The following is a 17,494-nucleotide window of genomic DNA, read 5'->3' as shown; positions in this document are numbered from 1 at the left end:
ATATAAATGATATCATACGATATTTGTCTTTCTCTTTGACTTACTTCACTTAGTATAATCATCTCTATTTTAAACATGAAAAATTCATTATATATCTTTGGTAACCATAAGTTTGTTTTCTGTGTCTGCGAGTCTGTTTATGTCTTGTAAATAAGTTCATTTGTATCATTTTTTAGATTCCACATATAAATGATATCATACGATATTTGTCTTTCTCTTTGACTTACTTCACTTAGTATAATCATCTCTAGGTCCATCCATGTTGCTGCAAATGGCATTATTTCATTCTTTTCGATGGCTGAGTAATATAGGAACTTCTTGCCCAAACTATTACGGCCCCTTGCCTTGCAAGCGTTCCTCATTGTAATCCCTGAGCACGCCCTCATCCGCTGTGGTATCTAGTTCTTCTCTAGAAGAATCCTGAGTAGAGAGCCCTCCAACAGGAGGTGACCAGTGTTTCTGGTTCAGGTACAATGAAAGGCAGACAGCTAGCTCCTAGTGAGGAAGTTCAAGGGTTTCTCTTTCCCCATAACTCTACCCCACAAGAGGATACAGTTGAGCCTGCATGTTGTTAAGAGAAACCACGGCCCTTCTGGTCAACTTTCTTTTTCAGGGAGACCAGATCATTCCTCATCTTTCCACCCGCAGAGCTGGTGAGATTCAAATAGGCATCGGCTGCCTCTTGCATAGGACTGTGCCCCGGCCCTGCTCCCTGTCCTTGGAGAGTCAGGTAGAATAACAGTGGGACCCAAAGGAGAAAGGCCATGAAGATTCTGATGGGCGCCGCTGTGCTCGGCCTCTGAGAAGACTCTGTCCCTTGAGCAACTCGGTCAGTGCCTCCGATTTGCAGTCTGAGTGGTCCTAAGGCAGTGGGTCTGAATGCTGACCTCATATATCCAGAGGAAGCTTTCAAGGTCATCCTCAAGACAAGCCCACCTAGACAGGCTAATGTAAAAGGAAGAGGGCAGGAAATGAACAAAGAAATGAAAACAAATGTCCACCAAAGGACCAGTAAAAATAATGATAGTAGCTTTATTCACAATGGCAAAAAATGGAAATAGGGCTAAGAAAAAGTAAATTGTGGTAATTACTGGGAAGAGGCTAAAGCGAACTTTCTAGAATGCTGGAAATGTATATCGGTCTACATTATGTAAGTGTGTGTATATCTGTATTTGTGAAAATAAGCATATATATACATGAAAATACAAGACTAGTGCACTTCCCATACTTTTCATATTTTATGCCTTGATCAAAAAGCAAAATATAGAATACCAATGCTCAGGGCCTACTCCAGAGATTGTAATTTAATAGAATGTTCTCCAAGGTTCCTGATGATTCTCTTGTGCAGTCAGGGTTGAGAAGGCTGTCTTGGAGAACAGGGCCGACCTTGGCATGAGCCTCAGGCTAGAGGGGCCAAAGGGGCCTCGCAGCTCATGGAAGGTCCAACTCACTGGGGTTTGGCACTTGAGGCTCCATGGTACACACACCGTTTGGGGACTGGGCACGCCCTTGGCATGCACCTCCTTGGCAGTTGGCTGGTCAGGGGTCTTCCCATGGATCTTGCCAGGCTGTGGTAGGGGTCAGCAGAGAGGAGCCTTGGATTTGGTGGGCAATCTCCCTCAGACCTCAGGTTGTGAGTGTGGCCACACCTGTTGTGGGCAGCCCCTTAAGAGGAGAGCAAGGCTCTGGAGAATCTGGCAGGTGGAGTCTGAGGCAGGGGCAGGAACCCATGGCTGGGGAGGGAGTGAGGTCGGGCTCTCGCATGCAAAAAGAAAATCAAAATGGGGTCGGTATTGCTAAGAGAGCTCTGTAAAATGGAGCTTGGAGGCCATGAAAGGTGTGTTAACTGTTGCATGGCCCAGCCTGTATGGAATCTGACCTTTTGATCTGATGAAGTTATCCAAAACACCTGCCAGAAACTCAGAGTACATATCAGACCCTTACCCTAAAATAACTCCTGACAGCCTATCTACTTATAGGACTCCTACCCTAAAACAACTTGTGATTCCTTAAGGACAAATATTTTCTGACTTGTCAGAGTCAATCACAATTCTCACCAGGCAACTTTTTTTGGGGGGAAGATGTATAGTTGATTTAAATGTTGTGTTAGTTTCTGCTGTACAGCAAAGTGATTGTTATACATATGTATAAATTATTTTTTATATTTTCCATTATGGCTTATCACAGGATATTGAGTATAGTTCCCTATGCTATACAGTAGGACCTTGTTGTTTATCCATTCTATATATAATAGTTTGCCTCTGCTAATCCCAAACTCCCAGTCCATTCCTCCCACACCCACACCCCTTAGCAGCCACACATCTGTTCTCTATGTCTGTGAGTTTCTGTTTCATGTTCAAGTTCATTTGTGTCATGTTTTAGATGCTACATATAAGTGATATCATATGGTATTTGTCTTTGACTTACTTCACTTGGTATGATAATCTCTAAGTCCATCCATGTTGCTGCAAATGGCATTATTTCATTCTTTTTTATGGCTGAGTAGTATTCCATTGTATATATGTACCACATCTTTATCCATTCACCTGTTGATGGACATTTAGTTTGTTTCCATGTCTTGGCTATTGTGAATACTGCTGCTATGAACATTGGGTTGCATGTATCTTTTCGAATTATAGTTTTCTCCAGATATATGCCCAGGAGTGGGATTGCTGGATCATATGGCAATTCTATTTTTAGTTGTCTGAGGAACCTCCATACTGTTTTCCATAGTGGCTGCACAAATTTACACTCCCACCAACAGTGTAGGAGGGTTCTGTTTTCTCCACACCCTCTCCAGCATTTGTTATTTGTAGACTTTTAAATGATGGCCATTCTGACCGGTGTGAGGTGGTACCTCATTGTAGTTTAGATTTGCATTTCTCTAGTAATTAGCAATGTTGAGCATCTTTTCATGTGTTGCCAGGCAACTTTTAACAACCTTGTGGCTTTTGGTCTTTATAAGCCCCTGCCTCTTTCTCTACCTTGGAACACTCTTTTGGGGTTACCCGAATCAGTCTCCCAGACTGCAATTCTTAAGACCCCATATAAACCCTTTTCTTATTTGCAGGCTCCTGCATTATTATTATTATTATTAATTAATTTATTTTTTTTTTGGTTGACACTCAGGACCCGCCAACCACAAAAGTACCTGCATTTCTTAGGAAGGAGAGCAGCTCCTGCCCTGGGAGATTTGTTAACCTGCATCTGGACTTGATATTGATTTTGAGGGCTGGCTTAGGCTCATCTTACAAACACTTGGAGTTTGGGTTGGCAGAAGATGCAGTTTTGCCACCACCAGCTTTTTCCTGCATCTATTGGGTCGGCCAAAAAAAGTTTGGGTTTTCTGTAACATCTTATAGAAAAACCCAAACGAATCTTTTTGGCCAACCCAATATTTCTCGGCCAGGACAAAGGGGTTGACATGCTGTCAAGTCTTGATTATCCTCCTGGACTTGGAAATTCAGGGGGTGGATTCATCAGTGAACAGACAAAGGGGAGACAAAAGGATTACTAATACATAGTGGGTGTATCATTTTTCTGGATGGAAGTTGAAGGGAAAACAATGTAATTGCCGCAAATCCAAGGGCAAGACATAATATTAAAAGTTCAGTCCCTTGAACACTGTTTCTAGGAAGCGTATTATTCATTAGCTGTGGGAGAAACACAATTGCAGCCGGTAAAAGACTTTAGGAATTTATATGCAGACGGAAAAAATTGAAGGTGGTGAACTGGGTCTTTCTCAACAATAAGGAAGTGACCTAAAGGGCTGTTTTTGCAGTGTAGGGATAACCAATGCCTCAAAGGCTGGGGAAAGGTTAGTTTTAGGAAGAGTATTTAGAAAAAGTCAAACAGTTCTCTCTGGCCTCCAGATGGAAGCACCAGTTTCACCATCAGCACTGAAAGGGGATTTCCCAGCTATGATGCTTACAGAAATAAGTGAAGGGGAAGGAGTCAGAAGGGGGTGTTTTAACATAGTAGTGTTAAAAGATAAACTCTTAAAATGTTTAATGTGCCTTCGTTTATTTGAGCAAAAATCGATTCCATTCAAGCTGCACCAAACCGGAAATGGTTAGGAACACTCCATCAGCAGGAGCCGGGGAGAGACTTTTATAGGGAAGACTCCAAAGCAAAGTAAGGAAATTGGCTATAGCTTAAAGCCTAGTTGGCTGCTTGTGATTGGTTGCCCTTAGCTTTCATTCTGTAACCTTGAGGCACTGACGGGCATAGATTTTGGTTTGCTACCGCAGGCCAACCAGGCATTAGAGTCACAGCTCCGACTAATGGCTTCCCTGTTTAATTGAATAGGAGTTAAGAGCGTGGCTCTGGATTGTGGTCGCCTGAGTTTGCTTCTCCTTTTGCAATTTGCTAGCCGTTTCACCTTGAGCAAGTTATATAACCGTATTAGAACTATTGGCCTTCAGTCTGGGGTACCCCACTCACAAGTTGAGATGCAGAGTTCTTAAATAGGACAGTCACCCCAAAAAAGAAGGATCCCCCCAGGAAGGACCTAATCCTAGAGGTACCACCAGAAAATATTTCTAATTTGTCCAGAAGCTGAAAGAATTTTCAGATGCCTCTCTCAAAACCCAAGAGAACCAAGTTAAAAAAACATTTTTTTTCAAAATAATATGTAAGGTCAAAAAAGAGACCAGACATCTTAGGTAGTGGTCATGGCAATGCCCCTGTGAGGCACTGTTTCTCACACGGTGGATCGGTGTGACATTCAGAGGCAGAACTTGACTCTAGCTCCCCAAGGAGGGGAGGAACCAGACTCTTAGCGCCCTTCCCTCCACCAACCTCCTCCATCGGCCACGGTGGCGGAGCCCCTCCCCATATACACACAGAGGTGCTAACAAAGCCCTAATTTATTGGAGAGGAAGGGACCATGGAAGAAGCCCTCTCCCTAGCCAGTGGCTTAAATTGGGGTCAGCTGGTGCAGCAGGAGTGCTGGAGGCGCCTTCCGAGCAGCCTGAATGCTTGCGCGGGGAGGGGGGGGAGCGGAGGGACCCTCGGGCAGGATGCCGTATTTCCTGCGTTTGTCTGGAATCCAGATGCTGGGAAGTTCTGGATTAAAAAGTGGCTGGGGGTTTTGGCATTTCCTTGCACCCAGTCAACAGCTCAGCTTCTGGAGGGGAATTCTCCCTTCCCCCTGTGGTTCTGCTGTAAAAATTAATTTCCTACTGAAAGCAGAAGCAGAGTCCTCTCCCTTAACTGAGACACAGTGAGGATGGTGATAGTCTCCTGTCTCTGCCTACAGCCCCCCTCAGTCTAGTACAGCCCGGAGGTGAGGTAGGGACGGGGGTTGTAGATTATTGAATAGCTACTACAATAGGAGAGGTGCGGTGCCCATGGAATCCTTCTTTTCCCCCAGATGGTGTCAGTAATCCACAGCTGAAAACCAAAGGCACAAAGACCCCCACATTTTCAGAATTGCCAGGTCTGTAGGTCAGCCGCAGTCCCGAGAGCAGTGGTTCTCAAAGTGTGTTCCCCAGAGGCAGCACCCGGGACCCTGTTAGAAATGCAAATTCTTGCCCCGCCCCTTCACAACTGCTGAGTGGGAAGCTGAGGGGGTGGGGATCAGCCGTCAGTGGTTTAACAAGCCCTCCAGGTGATTCTGACGTCCGCCCACATTTGAGAAGCTGGAGATGGCTGGGAGACAAATGCTATTTTGACGGAATGGGCGTGACCCTTTTTCTTCAGGGATATGAGGCTGGCAGGAGGCTGCCCTTGGGACTGATAGTCTCTCCTTGACCAAACTCTAGCTAGGCGCCTCTGAGTCCTTTCTCTCTGACTAGCCCTCAACCTAGAAGACTAGAGCCAACAGGAACATGGTTTCTAATAGGTCAAGGCAGCATCCCCAGGATGACCCAAGCCCCCCCTTAAAGAAATCACAACAATGCCAAAAGAATTTGCTGTTTTGTTCCAGCCAACACCTGAAGGAAGATAGGCTCCCTGTCTCCTAGTCTCTGTGGGAGGGTAGGAACCTAATTTTGATAGGTACCAGTTAGCAAACCCGGATGGGTTTCACATGGACCAATCCCACCTTTCCTAGCTTCTGTAGTTTTCATCTCCCTGACTTCCGAGTCCCTACTTGCCTCCCTCCCTACTCCCCCATTCTCCCTTTACAACACACAGTCACCTCTGTGCAAATGGAAGTTTTCAGCTCCCTACTGCAGTAGTACGCTAGTGATGAAAATCTTTGCTTACCACTTTAAGTAGTGTCCCGCTTTGTTGATCTTTGACAGGACATTCAATATTTGTGTAAAGGCCATTCCGTCTTCCCCTATCCACGGAGTGAACACAAGAAGGAGAGGCGTGAAGGTCAAAGAGGTTTTGTGTTTTTTTTTTAAGTTGGTAGTATTGCAAGAAAGGGGGCGGGGCAACACATTATCCCCCCAGTTGGCTGATTGCTTGGCAAGTAGGCTTGCCCCAAGAGATGAGAAGAGACCTCAGTGGGAAAATGTCAGTATAGAACCACCAGGAAGATAAGGTGTTAAGGGTAATCACCGTACATAGGTGCAGAAAGTACCCCCGTCCCTGTCCACAGGCCTAAGTTGGGCCAGCACAGGGCAGATGAGACGGTGGCCACAGACGAAGAGAGATGGACCTCTGATGCAATTGTGGGGGACGGCTGTCTGCACAACCAGGCATAACCATTCTCACAAGGGACCCCCAAGGCAAAGGGAACTATTGCAGTGGAGTTTCTCGTCTGCAGGAGCCCGTGGGGGGCGCCTCCTGTCCACACCGAGCCTGCAGACCCTCAGCGAGGTCGGTGTAAACGGTCAAGGCCAAAGAGACCAAAAGTACGCCACAGCCAGTCCACACAAGCTCTCTGTGTCCTTCTAGCCTAAAGCCAAAAAGGTGTGCAGCACAGAAGGGGGAGGGTTGTGTGAGCGAGAAGACCACGCCCCTCCCTCTAATCTTAAAGTTATAAATCAAGGCTGTGCTTGGGGGTGGGGAGGTTGGTGGGATCTGACTTGAATATGCGACACACTTTTAAATTCGAGTCGTTTCAAGTCTTTTTTTTTAAATATATAAATTTATTTTATTTTTGGCTGTGTTGGGTCTTCGTTGCTATATGTGGGCTTTTCTCTAGTTGTGGTGAGCAGGGGCTACTCTTCATTGCGGTGTGCAGGCTTCTCATTGCGGTGGCTTCTCTAGTTGTGGAGCACGGGCTCTAGGCGCGAGGGCTTCAGTAGTTGTGGCATGTGGGCTCAGTAGTTGTGGCTCGCGGTCTCTAGAGCGCAGGCTCAGTAGTTGTGGCACATGGGCTTAGTTGCTCTGCAGCATGTGGGATCCTCCCAGACCAGGGCTCGAACCCGTGTTCCTTGCATTGGCAGGCGGATTCTTAACCACTGCGCCACCAGGGAAGCTCCGTTTCAAGTCTTAAGAACTGGGATGAAAGAGCTTTAATGACGGCGGGGGCGGGGGGGGGGGGAGGGGGGGGCGGGTACCTGATAAGTTAGGGAATCAGGCTGAGCTGGCATGAGGGGAGCCTGCCCCCTAGCGGGGATGGATTAGAATTGACAGCCAGGGACGTCCCTGGTGGTCCAGTGGTTAAGACTCCTCGCTCCCAACGCAGGAGGCCCCGGGTTCCAAACCTGGTCAGGGAACTAGATTCACATGATGCAGCTATGAGCCCACATGCGCAATTAAAGGTCCCGCGTGCCACAACTAAGACCCGGTGCAGCCAAATAAATAAATATTAAAAAAGAAAAGAATTGACAGTTAATGAGAAGGATCCTCCCTTCCTCAGCCCCACACCCCAGGGGCTATTATCGCCTCATTTTACAGCTGGAGGATCTGTGGCTCTGAGAGTGAAGTAACTCAACTCAGGTCAGGTTTACCAATGGCAGTGCTGAGATTGGAGCCCAGATGCACCTATCTCCAAGCCCAGCAAGACGGCAGCCCTGTGGGCGAGTCCTCAGTGTGGGCTGGAAGGCTGGGTGACCCTAAGGTAAGCTGCCAGAGGCAGGATTTACAATGTGATCTGTTTATTATCTAGTTTAAGAAAACCTTCTGCCAACCCTGGGGAGAGTGTGGGAAAAGAAGGTTAGCTCCGGTTCTGACTGTCAGGGGAGACAATTGGAGTGGGTGGCGTGACAGCCCAGACATAATCTGAGCCCTTTGCCCCACAGGTTTGACCACCCATGGGTTGGGAGAAGCATGTGAGTGTAGTTGAGAAACAGAGATTGCTCTGGTCTAATGCTCCTGGCAGAAGCAGCCTTGTGGGAAGGGAGTGGAAGTATTCAAAACCAGCCTTCCTCTTGCCCCTCTCCCTTCAAGCTCTACCACAGGGAACACTTATCCTCAGCTCCACCCCAGGCACTAGAATGACCCCATCCCAGGAGAAGGCCATGCCTCTGGGGCAAAGACACCCTCAGCCTTGGTAGCTGTCATTGGCTCTGACTTGAACTGGCCTGCCCTTGGCTGAAAAGTTTTCCCATATCCTGCACTGCCTCTTGGAATCTGGCCTCTTGAACCAGTGCTTCAGGAAAAGCAACTCCAGACAGAAGAATGTGGACTCTAGAAAATGGGGATTTGTAGAAGGTTTGCAGTTAGGGGAGTGACCTGGGCAAAGTCTTGCACTGTCTCTTGCCTCTGAGGTCTGAGACTCCACATCCCGGGCTCCCCTTCTCTCCTGGTCACTCCTCTTCAGTGTCCCTCACTGTCTCCTTCTCCCTGACCCCACCTCTTCAGAGTAAGAATTGGAAATAATCCTTAGAGATTTTTCAACTAAGTAAATTGGGAGTTTTCTGGACTCATTCTGGACCCAGGGTTCTCTCTACTCTCTGCATAGGTGAATCCATCCTTTCTCATTCTAAGTACCTCTACATACTCATGACACTTCAATTCTTATGTCTAGCCCAAAACTCTAGTCTCATTTATCCACTTGCCTATTTGATATTTTTTTTTAAAGAAGATGTTGGGGGTAGGAGTTTATTAATTAATTTATTTTTGCGTGTTGGGTCTTCGTTTCTGTGCAAGGGCTTTCTCTAGTTGTGGCAAGCGGGGGCCACTCTTCATCGTGGTGCACGGGCCTCTCTCCGTCGCTCGCGGCCTCTCTTGTCGCGGAGCACAGGCTCCAGACGCGCAGGCTCAGTAGTTGTAGCTCACAGGCCCAGTTGCTCTGCGACATGTGGGATCTTCCCGGACCAGGGCTCGAACCTGTGTCCCCTGCATTAGCAGGCAGATTCTCAACCACTGCGCCACCAGGGAAACCCCTTATTTGATATCTTTATTGGTGTGTCTCTGAGCACCTCAAACTCAGTATCCTTCAAACTGAACTTGTAATTTTCCTTCAGTAAATCCTATTGTTTCTATCTCCAAAGTATACGTATATCAAATGTATCTACTTTTTCCCCCTTCTTCTGTTCCCATTCTTTTTTTTTTTAACATCTTTATTGGAGTATAATTGCTTTGCAATGGTGTGTTAGTTTCTGCTGTATAACAAAGTGAATCAGCTATACTATACATACATCCCCATGTCCCCTCTCTCTTGCGTCTCCCTCCCACCCTCCCTATCCCACCCCTCTAGGTGGACACAAAGCACCATTCTGCTCCCACTCGTGCTTGAGCTAACAACATCTTTCCCACTGAACTTCCCCTGGCCGTAATTTCCCCTGACATTGCCTCTTACATGACCATCCACTCATTCTCCAGAGAACAACCAGAGTCATCTGGTTAAACTGCAAATCCAGTCATTTTGGTCTCATATGTAAATCCCTTAATGGCTACTTATTGTATTCAAAATAAAATCTAATATTGTACTATGACCTGGCCCCTCTCTAGCTGTGTTAGCCATTAGTTCTGCTCATCCATATTTCCATTCCTTCTCTCCTTGTGGGCACATGAAATGAATGCACTTTCTCATACCCTTGAAGTGAAGATATGCCCGTGTTACTTGCTTTGGACAATGAAACATAAGCAAAGTGATTTGAGAGCCAGTATGTGACTTTTAATGCACTTTCTTCTGCTACAGTGATTAGGGAAACCAGTATTGATATGGTGGTGCCACAAGATTGAAGCAGCTTGAATTGTTAGTAATAATGTAGGAGAGCTGCCCTGGAAGTTTGCCCAAATCCACAGTGGAATTTTCATGAGTGGGAAAAAAAAAAGCTTCTGTGTGAGGTTTGGGAGTTGTTTGTTACTCAGCAAAACATAGCCTATCCTGATTGATACACTGTAGAAAGAGGAGTTGCTTGTGGGAAGCCTCTTTAAAACAAAAGCAAAGGAAAAGTTTTTTCAGAAAATTTCCTTGTTTTCCTTTAGACTATTAAAAAAAATTAACAACTGGCTCTTATTAATTATTCACAAAAGGAATCACAATGAATCCCCAAATTGGAGGGAATTTTTCGGGGTGGCCCAAGGAGAAGGCACATACATATTTTGACAGGAAATGACACTCCTAGGTAACATCTCTCTATGTGGGTGGGCAAGACTGGATCACCATGGGGACAAAAGGATGATGTGGGTAAAACTTTACAGAGAGAGAATCTGGCATGAGGAAAAATCACTTTAGGTGTGTTTATTAAAGTTAAACATTAACCAGGTAAGATAATTTCTTCCCCACCACCCAAGTAATACCTGCTTCACTTTGTCTTTGGTTTAAAATATACCAGGAAGGATCTGAATGATTCAAATTTGGCTGAAAATGGAGCAACTTTTGAGGAACACATACTTTCCAAGCAGGAACATTTCTTTATCTTCTTCTTTCAGGCTTCTATTACTATATATCTTCAATGATGGGCAGTGTTTAATTTGGAGAGAGAGAGAGAGAGAGAGATTGAAGAAGGGAAGAAGAGAGCAAATAGGAAAAAAGGAAGGGAGGGAGGGAGGAAGGAAGGAAGGAAAGGACGGAGAGAGAAGGATGAAAGGAAATAAATCTATAATGAGACTGGAATGTGCAGTCTAATCAATGAGAGGGGAGAGATGACCAACCCTTCCTAAAGACACTTAAACACACAGAACAGTAGGTGGCATTGTTTTGACCCTTTTTACCCAGGGTGACCATACTTTGGGAGGCTCAAGCTAAAATGGTGTGGTCACTACCAATGAATGTAGAGACTTGGAAGTGAGCTGGCCTCCAGGCATAGCGACCAGAAAAAGGAAATTCTCAGGGCCCCTCTTCTCCAGAACATGTGAGAAATCCTCAGAAGTTACTGAAAACAAGATTGCCCACGCCTGTCGACTCTAGGGCACTGCAAAGGCATCCACTGGCTAGGGTCTCTGTCTTACGTTTCAAAATTCTCTAGTTCTAAGGACTGAGTCGATGTCCATAGCAATGTCTTCTTATATAAGCAGAATGGGGTTGCACTGATCAGACAGCACTCTTTCATCCTGAGCTGTGAGCAGTCTGGTCTGGGCAATCTCTTTTTTTATTTTTTGAAGGACAAGACTATGTGCCCACTGCAAAGTTCATGTCCCACCATCCCGACGATTGATGGAGTCCAGTTCTGCTCCCAGCTAGAGGCCCTAGCTATGCCTCTGCCTCCTAAGTTCTAGGTGAGGCCACAGATGGCCTCAAGGTTGAGACCTTTGGGTAGAAAGCTTCAGGCTGGGCCATATAAGCCCAGGTTCCGGGCCACCTGGGAGATCCTGGGAGTTTTCCTCTGGGGAAATGGATAGTGAACGGGTCTTCCGGACCTGTGTGGCTTCTTTATGGAAGGAGGGCCCTGAGCGCCAATGTTGAAGCCAGATCTCACTGCCTTTGTTGGGGTATTGCCCACTTGACATTCATGCTGGGCTGCCTCTGGGATCGTGCTTCCTTGCTGAGTCATCTGAGGGTCTTCAGACAAGCCTGGGAGCCTTTGCTCAGACCCCATGAACTTGTCCTTTACTTGATGACTGGTTTCCTGGTGGAAGGTTTGGACCGAGTGGTGCATCTCTAGGTGCGTGCGCCATGGAGACTTGGGGTCCTGGAGACAGCCTCTGTCAGCCTCCTCCAGCATCTCCTCTGCCTCAGGATCCGCCTCTTCTAGGGACAATGAATGCCTTCTCTCCTTGTTAATCCAAACAGCACTGACCATGGCCTCAGCGGGAGCAGGCATGTTCCCTCCTGAGAAAGCAAGGCACCAGCTGGGTCACCACTGCAAAGTACATGGGTGGCTCTCATTTTGGGGGTCTCAGAGCTTTCAAGCTGAAGGAAGGCCATGCCAAATACATCAAGGAGGCCAGGTACCCAACGCACTGCATTATCTCTCTCTAACACACACACACACACACACACACACACACACACACACACACACACACACACATATTCATGCACAGTTATTCATTTATTCAACAAATATTTATTAGGCCCTTATAATGTGCCAGGCATTATTTATTCTAGGTCTTGGGAATACAGTAATGGACACTGAGACAAAATCTACCTCTTCATGATGTGGTCTAGTGGAGTAGAAAAAGAATAAGCAAATAAACATACTATAATAAAGTTTCTGGTGGTAATCAATGCTATGGAAAAAAACATTCGAGCGTGATAGAATTTAATAGGAGACTTTAGTTTTTGACTGCAGTGAGGGAGTGAACCGTAGGAAGAACTAGGGAACTCGTATTTCAGACTAAAAGAATAACGGGGACCAAGGGCACAACGTGTGTTTACCCACATGTGTGATTCACATACACTGGCCAGTGGAAAGGGTTATTCTTAACTTACAGGGTTTTGTGTTGTGGGATTCTGATAATGGGTTTAGCACCCAAGGCAGAGGACAGGGGAACTGTGTTTTGAGGCAGTTCCTTTTGGAGGACTGGTCTTTATCTTTCTGAACCATAGCCACTGTTCTGGGAACATGTTTGCAGCACCTACTGCTTCCCTGAACTGGCTTCAGGGATGAGAAGGCAGACCGATGTCTTTCTTCCTTCTCAGGGACATCTTTTTACCACCTTGTGGGACATGATAGTTTCTTGTCAACTCTTGGTGGCATTGAGGGTTGGAGAGATGACTGAAAGCCATTTTCCTATAGAAAGGAGACCTGTGGCCAGCCTGGAATTCCCTCTGAAATGCGGTGAAGCTCCCTTGAGCATTCTGACATTTGTCCCTGCTGGAGGCCCCTAGGTGACAGAGTACATGGTGTGAGTGGAGAGATGGTGTTGAAGGAATAAAGCCAGAAGGAAGCCCTTGAACTCTAGTGCTAGGAATCCAGAACACCTTCCACTGCATTTCTAGAACCTAAATTCATTCCATAACACTAAGACAGGATGAAGAAAGCTAATTCCAGAGGGCTTCCTTCCATTAATCAGCTCCCAGAGTACGTGCCCTTCCAGATACAGCCCAGTGTCTTAAGACACTGAGATCTAGTTTTAGTGGGAGCCAATCTCAATGGCCACTCTGTCTTCCTGAGTCTCTGCTATGCTGGACACAGAGCATCCCTAAATTCCCTCTACTTGCTTGGCTTCATGGCATTAATATCTCCCGGTTTTCTCCTATCATTTAAGAAAAGTGAACTGTGGTAAGACACACAACGTACAATTTACCCTCTTAGCCATTTTGAAGTGTACAGTTCAATAGTGTTAAGTCCATTCACATTGTGCAACCGATCTCCAGAACTTTTTCATCTTTCCCAAACTGACACTATACCCATTAAACAACAACTCTTCATCTCCCCCACCCTGGCAACCACCATTCTACTTTCTGTCTCTGTGAATTTGACTACTCCAGGTATCTCATATGAGTAGATCATTACAGCGCTTGTCTTTTTGTGGCTGGCTTATTTCCCTTAGCATAATGTCCTCAAGGTTCATGTAGGTTCACCCAAGATTCAGCATGTGTGAATTTCCTTTTTCGGGCTAATATTCATCTGCTACCATTTTGACTGCTATCTTCCCTGACTTCTTTTCCTCTGCTTGTCCCTTCAATATTTGAGTATTGTAGGACTCTACTTGTCATCCCAGCCTCTTATCAATTTACACATTGGTCCTGCACAATTTTATCCGTGCCCATGGCTTCAACTACTACCAATATGTTGATGGCCCCAAATCTATATCTCCAGCCCACATTTCTCTCCTGAGATCCAGGCTGGTTGGACGTTTTACAGACAACTCCCTCAAGTGCAGCATATTCACAAACAAATTCATCTCTTCCTAATCAGAAATCTTTTTCTCCTATATTCTCTATCTCAGTGAATGGTACCACCATCCAGCCGGTTGCTAATATGCAGGCAAAATTGCTTTTTTGCCCCCTCCCCCAGCATCATTTTCACCTCATTTTTGTAATCTTACTCTGATTGCTCCCTGGAGAACCACCTTATTCCTGACGCCCAGTCCAAGTGCTTCAAGTGTCCTTCTAACTCGGACTCGTGTGACATAACGATCTGGTCCTCAGCCAAGTAGCACAGAAAACCCTAAGGAGCTTTATACATATTAATTTATTTAGTTGCCACCACAACCCTCTACTCCGGGGACTACAGTTATTCCCAGCTGAAAGAGGAGGAAGCTGAGTCACAGAGTAATGGACATGACTTGTTCAAAGCTGCACAGAGCAAGTCAGTGGTGGAGCTGGGACTCAGGTTCAGGCCCTTCTCCAGAGACCAAGTACAGGAACACTCCATCACACAGCACACTACTTCTCACAGTCAGAGCAAGAATGTGGCCTTGCAAACTGCTAGAAATGCCCTGAAAGATTCTGACTGAGCCTGCGGGTGAGAAGCCTTCCCTGGGGAAGCAGAGCCTGAGCACTCCCCCTTGCATTACCCTGTTGTAACTCATGATGTAACTCATGTCCATGACGTAACTCATCAAGTGGTGACGACGGAGGAGGGAGGTTTGAGTTCTAGGATGCAGGAGAAAGGGGCAGCGGGGAGGGGTGGGGCAGGGGTGGTGAATTCTACGGGGCGTGCTGAGTTTGAGATGTCTTTGGGGACGTACCCATCACATGGATGTGTGAGTCTGAACCACAGGTGTGTTAAATCTGCTTTCATTTGATACAAGTTTAATTAATGCTTGCTGAGTAACTGAATGAATTAATACCCTTGAGGATGGAATAGGGCTTTAGGAAACTGCCAGCTTCTGCCCTGCAGAGAGAGGGGGCTATTTGGCTGTTCAGTTCAATGAACTGAACCAGTTCAGTTCAAATGGGCCCCACTCATTGGCATGAGAGATGGGTGCCTTTAGCCCAAGGCAGTGCCCTTCCTGTCCCAGACACTGAGGACCCTCTGGCCCCTGATTCCTTCCCAGACTTGCCTAGAGCGGGGTGGGCTGCTCAGTGAGTCCTGAACTGTCTAAACAGCCACAGAAATTCCCAGAGCACAGCCTTGACCTTTCAGGGGGTCTTCCGACCTCCCCTGACTTGCCCTCTCGGTTAGAGGATGAAGGGCTGGGATTTGACAATCGCTTGCTTTCTGAGCCCTGTGCTGCTAAGTTCCTCCTGGAATAAATCCGAGTTCCCAAAGGGAGGAGGCTGCTCCCCGGAGGCGGGGCTTCTGTGTCTCAGTGCCCCTCCCCAGCTGCTGTTTGACGGGGTGCAGAGCTCGCTTGGGGAGCCTGGGTGCCTCCCGGGTCCCTGAGCCCTGCGTTTCCTATGGCCAGTGCCCAAGCTGTTGGGAACGTCACGTGTCCTCTCTCCCTGGCAGCGCGCTGCCTGCCAGCTGCCTGCTTGAGGCCCCAGCGGAACGGCCCCCGCACCGGCCTCCGTGTCCTGCCTCTGGCCAGCCCGCCTCCCCGCTCTTCCGCACCAGGAGGCCAGCAGAGCCCTGGCCCTGCGCTGCCCACCGCGCAGCCACCCGTTCTGCCCACAGCCAGGCCCTCGTGCCCTTCCCTTCTGCCCCCAGCACCTGCCCGGCCCTACCTTTCGGCAGCACCACCACGTGGGCCTGGGCCTTCTGTCGCCGTCTCAGGCCTGCGTACTGCGCTCGCAGGCGCTGCATGCTGAGCAGGGGCCCCTGAGCCCCAGAGCCGGCGGCCATGAAGGGAGACCCCGGCTGCCAGAAGTGGGGCAGGGCCGGGCACGGGCAGGGCAACCCCTGCATCCGCTTCGGTTCCGGGAGCAAAGCAAACACTGGCGGGCGGGGCTGGGGGGGGGAGGTGGTAGGGCTCAGGGAGAGGAGGGTGGAGAGGGAAGTGAGGAGCAAGGTGGAAAGATCTGGAGAAGAGCAAGGGAGGGAGAGCGAGAAATTGGGGGAAGGAGAAGGGTGGGAGTGGGCGGTAAGGAGAAGGAAACGTTGGAGGGGGAGGAGGGAAGGAAGGGGTGCAAAGAGGGGATGAAGAATGGAGGAAGAGGTGATAGCCGCGGGGGGTGAATGGGGTGAGAGAGGGGTGAACACGGGCTGGGGGGCAGCTTGAGGAGGGAGGGGGCAAGGAGTGAGGGGGGAGCAGGGGACAGAGAGAAGGACAAGCAGAGCCGCTCAGAGCCCTTTTGGGGTCCAAGGAGTATCCTATTCCAGGCCCTTCACTGCTTGATCCGAAAGTGTAGACTACGACTCCAGGAGCCACAGTGAAGCCTCCTGTTTCCCGGCAGAGCTGGAGCTAGTGCTGGGGGCTGCCAAGTGCCCGCCTTGGTTCACACCCCTTGGACTGGAACCTGGATGCCTGTCAGCAAAGCTGCCTGTTTGGTTGGCAGTTGGAAAAGGAGCTGGAGCCTCCGGAATATGCACCAGCATCCAGGCAGAGGGAGACCCAGTAGCAAAGGTACCCCGGAGACCTCCACTCACCGCCCAGTGTGCAACCCAGGAGAAAGCCCAGCCCCAAAGTCACTGCGGGGACGGAGCCAGGGGAGCCCTGGCCTCTAGCCAGCCCCACCTCTTTGATATTTGACGTAGGCTCTGTGGTCTCAGCATTTCCCAACCAGTTAAGCTGGTGTTTATCTTACCCACAGCTACGTGCGCTCTCCCCCTCTGCTTGCTAGCCCCACCTTGTCTATAACCGCTTTGAATCCTCGACCCTCTCTCTTACACCAGCTTCCGCCTATCCTGGCTCCATTTGGCGGATTAAGTTTTCTATCTTCTCCTAACATAATTACCCAGTTACCCAAAATATCTACAGAGGCAGTGGAAACAGTAGTAGCTGAATTTAGGATGGTATTTAGCCATAGGACGTTGGATGAGAGATGGAGGGTGAAAGTCTGTTGGGTGGTATACGCCGTATACATATATGCTATATACTTTGTTGGGTGGTATGTACTGCTGTAATAAGGTACCGCAAATTGGTTGGCTTAAACAACAGAAATTCATTGTCTTAGAGTTCTGAAGGCTGCAAGTCCAGGATCAAGGTGTCAGCAAGGTTGGTTCCTTCTGGGCATTGCAGAGGGAATCTGTTCCATGCCTCTCACTTTGTGTCTGGTGGTTTGCTAGCAACCTTTGGCTTTCCCTGGATTGTAAAAGCATCACCTGATCTTTGCCTTTATATTCACATGGTGTTCTCCCTGTGTGCATGTCTCTGTGCCCAAATTTCCCCTTTTTATAAGGACACTAGTCATATTGGATTAGGATCCACGCTAATGACCTCATCTTAAGTCAACTATTTATATCTGCAATGATCCTGTTTCCAAACAAGG

General features: G+C 47.8%; 1 protein-coding gene across 1 annotated transcript; it reads right to left on the bottom strand.

Annotated features, from left to right (window-relative positions):
* Window positions 1–10,561: 10,561 nt before the first annotated feature.
* C9H9orf152 (chromosome 9 C9orf152 homolog) lies at window positions 10,562–15,971 on the bottom strand. Its single transcript, XM_007113022.3, has 2 exons — window positions 15,791–15,971; window positions 10,562–12,061 (listed from the first exon to the last, which is right to left on the bottom strand). Exons 1-2 carry the CDS (start codon window positions 15,969–15,971, stop codon window positions 11,556–11,558), a joined length of 687 nt encoding a protein of 228 aa, XP_007113084.2. The 3' UTR covers window positions 10,562–11,555.
* Window positions 15,972–17,494: the final 1,523 nt, after the last annotated feature.

The sequence above is a fragment of the Physeter macrocephalus genome, chromosome 9 (assembly GCF_002837175.3).
Source record: "Physeter macrocephalus isolate SW-GA chromosome 9, ASM283717v5, whole genome shotgun sequence".
Taxonomy (NCBI): Eukaryota; Metazoa; Chordata; class Mammalia; order Artiodactyla; family Physeteridae; genus Physeter; species Physeter macrocephalus.
Note: the sequence above shows the minus strand (reverse complement) of the source record. Positions and strands in the feature narration are given on the sequence as shown.